We start from the raw sequence: 6,096 nt of genomic DNA on the forward strand, positions 1-6,096 counted from the left end.
TTTTGTTAGCGAAATTTCAATGTCAGAAAATACAACCCCGTCTTTTAACTACTTTTTTTTTTCCAGATATTAACGACATAAGTGAAATTAAAAAATAAGATATTGTAACCAAATTTAAAGCTCCTTCAATGACTGTCATTACTTAGCTAACTGATCTAAAAAGTAAATTTTACTAAAAAAAATTATTACTTCTGAACTTGAAAAAGTTTTATATGCAAAAATATGTTAAGCGGCTTAGTGCTCCCTACTTTCCCATACCACTCTTTATTTGTAAATTATTATTAATACCCGAAACATTGCTAGATATAATATCCTTATCATTTACGCTACGAAGCTTGTTGCACCATCTATATTCTCCTTCTAGTTATTGATGTTTTGAAGTTGTGGCTCATTCATATTTTTTTCAACATTATTTTCACATTGGGACTTACCATTTTAATTGCATATTTTGATTCAAATTGAGTTTAAAATGACAAAACTTTGCCTCATTAAAAAAAATTTATTTAATGCTGTTTTTTAGATCTGTTTTGTTCTTTTTAGTGCGTTACATTTATAACAATTTACTGACATTTGAGGTAATTAAATCATGTATGTATATCTAAAAAAAATAAAAATAGAATTATAAAAATGTTACCAAAACTGTTAAAAAAATAATTAAAACTAAAATGTTAAAACTATAAAACAACAGAATTACTCGCGAGTCTTTAATAAAAGGGCGGGACATTTAATAATTTTTGGAAAAATTTTTTCTGCACCCCAAGCTTATTATGACTCTCCCGTTTATCAATTTTTACTAGTTATCAAAAATAAAAATTAAAAAATCAATGAAAATTACTGAAAAAACAAAAACTTTCAGTGCAAGCAAGCTTTAAAAATAGTCAACCAAGTAAATATCGAATTGTCGGAAATGAGCTTTTAATTTATTACTTGCCAAAGTAAAAAACTTATATGAGCATATTAAATCCTATTAAAATTATTATAAAACAGCTGTTAGAAAATGCGCATTTGACCGCAAGCCATGCTAGATTTAAATATTTTATGCGTGTTTTGTAAAAAAGATGAGTTTGGATTTATAAACTAAAATTTATTATAAAAAATACTTACATTGTTACATAAAAAAATTACCACAAACCCATTTATTAACCTCCCTCCCCCCTCCCGCCCTATTTATTAGATCTGGACTAAGTTTTTGCCTCCACACTTTCTATTCAAACCCTTCCCCCTCCCCCCCCCCCCACCTTGTATTAAGGACTTAAGAGCAATAGGTTAAAACAAATAGTTACCAAATCAGTCATATTTTTATTGTTTCTATTCGATTGGTTTTGAGATTAAAACTTTTTGCTAAAGGAAATTTTGAGAGAAATTCTATTGTCATTCAAATGGAACTTCATTTGATTGCAGTTCAAATTAAACACTCATTTAAACCTGTTCTCGATCGTAATTAATGGTTCATTTTTATTTTCTGTCTTGTTAGTGTTATATGTTGGTGAAGAACTAGGAAATATTCTTCGAACTTCTAATAAAATAAGTTTCTAATTGAAAAGTAATTTAGTACTAAGAGATTCATAAGACTTTGGCTTATAGTGCTATTTTCTTATAACCTACTTGGTTATGAAACTACCTAGTTTTTAAAAAGAGCCCTAGAGTACCACACACTAAGAAATAAAGGTAAAACGGGGTGTTTTTATATACCCTAAGGTATATTTACCGCTGCTTAATCCTAATATTGAAATTGAGGTAAATTTTTCTGCCTTAGGGTATGAATTTCTCTACTTTGTAATAGGGTTTTGAAAAAGCACCCTAAACGCAAATCTAAAAATAAACGGCAAACCTTTTATTAGCAAACTAAGGTAGAAAATTCTACCTCGGCTAGAGAAAATATCTACCTTAAACATTTTCTACCCTTGCAAAGCAAAAAAGCACGACAAAATGGTAGGATTCTTAGGTGGCGAGGATATGTGGATGAGGATATTCTTAGTATGCTATATATTATATATATTAGGGTGACCAGACGTACTCTTTTTTAAATTATTATTTTCTTTTTCAAGTAATATTTTTATTGTATCTCTCTTTTTTATTTAAACCACTAAATATACTATTTTTTAAACATTTTATGAAAAAACTTTTTTATTTGGCAACCTATCACTAAATTGTTTTTATGTATGAAATATTATAACTGCTATAGTTTTGATATTAAACTCAATGTGTTTACATAAACAGAAAATGTACATTTTTTTAACTGACGTTTTGGCTTAAAACTGGGTTCAATATATATATATATATATATATATATATATATATATATATATATATATATATATATATATATATATATATATATATATACTTTTATTGTTTTGTAATTTCAGTCAAAAAATAATTCAGATGTCTATATATATGTGTAAAGTCATTTATTGTCGAAAACACTTTTTCTCATGTCGTGATCTAGTTAATCATATGCTTCTTTCGCATTCTGAAGATAAATTCATGAATTTAGAGTGTGGCATTGGTGAATGTAAGTACTTGTATAATACAGCTAATACTTTTAAATGGCACATTAATAAATGCCATAAAGCAGCTGTTGATGAATCTTTACTCAAAAATACAGACTCCGAAATATTGGACAGTCAGAAAACAGAGGAATATGATGCCAGGGAGTGTGAAGAAAATCTGTTTTTAAATATTGACGAGTCCTTAATGCGTGATTTTATGGATTTTAGTGAATGCTTCTCTAGACAATTGTGTCACACTAAACTATATTGTAGAGAAAAATTTATGCTTCCAAAATCAGTAACAAAGCAAATTTTCGAGCAAGTTCAAACATTGTTTGACTTGTATCAAAGCAGTATTTCTTCAATAAATCGGGTTAATTTAAACATTGTGGAATTGATTGGAAACTAGATTATGTGTATAGACAAATTCTTGAAGAAGATTCTTTCTATGAACGTATTTCAAAATCAACATCCACCGACCATATAATGGAATCATATATGAAGTTAAACCTTGACTATGTTCCTCCAATTGAATATAATATCTCACCAATTGACAATAGATTTATTGTTACGTTAGAAAATAAAAATCAAGCTAATACTAAATTTCACTATGTTCCTTTATTGGCAACTTTGAAAAGTTATCTAAAACGTGAAGATGTTTGGAGTAGTTTTCAGCATAAAAAACAGGTTAGTGATTATCGACATGACTATACCGATGGTTTGGTATGGCAGTCACGAATAAAACATTTTTGCTGTGACTCTTTTATCAGACTACATTTCTATAGTGATGAACTTGAAATATGCAACCCGCTAGGAAGTCGAAAAGGAACTCATAAAATAAGTGTTTTTTACTTTATTGTTGGCAATATTGAGAGTAAATATTGGTCATCATTGAACCACATTCATTTAGCACTGATTTCAAAGTAGAGTATAATTAAAGAACACGGCTACGCACTAATTCTGCTACCTTTGTTGAATGATTTGATGATACTTCAAAATGAAGGTATTAACATTAATGTTGAAGGTATAACACACAATCTTAAAGGCTCCATTGTTACATTTTCTGGTGATAATTTGTCTGCACATACAATTGGTGGGTTCTCTGCATGTTTTTCGTCTGGCCGTATTTGTCGAAATTGCATGGTACCACATATTAACATTTGTAATATTAAAACTGAAAGTCAATGTATTTTAAGAAATAAAACCAGTCATGATTATCACGTTAACTCTGTGTTAATTGATCCAACTCTGATGCCTGTGTATGGAGTTAAAAAAGAATGCCCATTTTCTATCTTAAATTTTTTTCACCCAATTGATTCCATGCTCCAGGACATATTACATGACATATTGGAAGGACTGATGAGTTGTTATAATTTTATAATTTTAATTATAATTTTAGTGTTGTTATAAAAGGCCTTGTTAAAGATAAGTTTTTGACAGTCTGTGAGCTCAGAAATATACTAAAAAATTTTAAATATGGGATTACTGAACGCTGTAATAAACCATTGCCTTCAAATGTTCCACTTAATTTAGTATCAAATAACAAGCACATCAGTGGAAAGGCTGTGGAGAGGTGGTCATTATTTTATCAAATTTCGTTATATATTGGAAAATTGGACCTTATGAAAACGAATATTGATTGCTACATTTGTTATGCAGAAAAATATGCCAAATTATTCTTTCACCAGTTATTGATATAGAGTGGATTCCTGTAATCACCCACCTTATTGCTAGGCACCATGAGTTATTAGCACGATTAAACCCAAAATCATTTACACCCAAGATACATTTTCTTGTTCATTATCCACGAATGATTTCCCAATTTGGTCCTCTTAGATTACTTTGGTGCCTAAGATTTGAAGCAAAACATCAATATTTTAAACAAATTGCTCATCGTGTGAAAAATTTTAGAAACATTACTAAAACTCTTGCTGAGAGACACCAGATGGCTAAGTGTGCTCTTTTGTCACCAGCAAATGAATGGATTCAGAGCTCTCCAGTTATTCTCGGTTTACAGCAATTTCTTCCCAACTCAATTTTTCCAACCAGTCTTTGCATAAAAATTAAACAAATGTATGAAATTGAGATAAGTAGTAATTAAAAGAATATACTGTCTGTCAATCGCTTGCAATGTAATGGAACGTTATCACGTATAAAAACCTTTGTTGTGTATAATGTAATTAATGAAGAATGCGTTCCACTGTTTGCCGAAATTAAATTCATTTTATATTTGCATGGCCTATGGGTTATATGTTGTATTCTCCATTATTCTTTGACTTATAACCCACATCTTGATGCTTACATTACTGAAAAGAGTGATGAATGGATTGTTTATACACCAGGAGCTACTATTAATTATCAGCCACTTAGTTCATATAACGTTAATGGTGAAAATATGATATTTTAGCGCAACAGTGTGGTTAAAAGTTAAAATACTCTACAATATTAAATATAAATACATATTTAAAATTCAACCCAACTATTTAATTCAACATTCATTCCCAACCTACCCCACTAACTCCCAAGACTATTGTTATGTTAATTTTTGTTTGGGTGTTTATGTTTTTTTAACATTTGCAAAAATATCTTATATATATTTTAAATATCTTATTTAATGTAATGATTGTAAATGAAAATGATTATCTGTTGTTGATGTTGTTAATGTTGTCGGAGAGTATTAATTTCATCAGTCTTTAAATCATACATATTAATAATTTAGATTAAAGTTATTTACTTTTTATTTAGTTTAGTTATTTCTTAAAAATGTATAACTTCAAAGTTTGGACAAGCGACATAGTTCAGAAAAAAAAATTTGTTGCTGATAATTTGTTGAGTTTAAAGACAAAAGGTTGTTTTTATATTTACAATACCGTTATATTTAATAAAGGTTATGCAATTTTATTGATTTATGTAATAATATAAATATTGTTTTTTCTTTACAGCACAAAGAAAGTTCAACTTGATCAACCCTCTTGTGATAGTTTTAAATTCTGATAGCACAGAAATAGACGACGATGAGGCGCTATTGCATTGTGTAAATGAAATTTTAATTGTTCTAGGGACTGAACAACTTTGGACTCATGAAATACCTGTCACTTCAAGGTCTGAGCAACAAGGGAGTTCAAATTCAATAGGTTAATAATTTTATGAGCTTGCTATGAATTTTAAACATTTCATTGTATACCTATGTTCTAAGTTATTAAGTCATTTCTTCATTATAGTTGGTAATTATTACTATTTTTATATTAAGCATATTATATTTAGTAAATTGTTTTAGATTTTTTTCCTAATTCTGAATTTGCGCCCCAACCTTGTGCAGTTATGTCTAATAATTGCTTGATATTAAATCAACAACGAACGAGAAAATATTGCGTGTGTTTCCTTTTGTGTATGGCATGCCCGTTCTTCCCCAACATATTTCTATAGCCCTACAAAAAGCAAAGGACAAGGCTTCATTAGAGCCATTTGCAGAGCATTCTCTTGTGAGAATATTATTTGAAGATCTTATACAATATGATCTGTAAGTTTTTAAATTTTCTTTTATTATGTAGTTAAATCATCGTCATTATTGTCATTATTTTAACATCATTGTTCGTTGTTGGCC

At 29.0% G+C, this 6,096-nt stretch overlaps 1 protein-coding gene across 1 annotated transcript; it reads left to right on the plus strand.

Moving 5' to 3' along the window:
• Positions 1-3,476: 3,476 nt before the first annotated feature.
• On the plus strand, positions 3,477-5,631 carry LOC136081463 (uncharacterized). Its single transcript, XM_065798777.1, has 5 exons — positions 3,477-3,751; positions 3,892-4,065; positions 4,152-4,501; positions 4,682-4,879; positions 5,435-5,631. The coding sequence occupies exons 1-5, from the start codon at positions 3,477-3,479 to the stop codon at positions 5,629-5,631; spliced, it is 1,194 nt and encodes a 397-aa protein (XP_065654849.1).
• The last annotated feature ends 465 nt before the right edge of the window (positions 5,632-6,096 follow it).

This window comes from Hydra vulgaris, chromosome 06 (genome assembly GCF_038396675.1).
Source record: "Hydra vulgaris chromosome 06, alternate assembly HydraT2T_AEP".
Classification (NCBI taxonomy): domain Eukaryota; kingdom Metazoa; phylum Cnidaria; class Hydrozoa; order Anthoathecata; family Hydridae; genus Hydra; species Hydra vulgaris.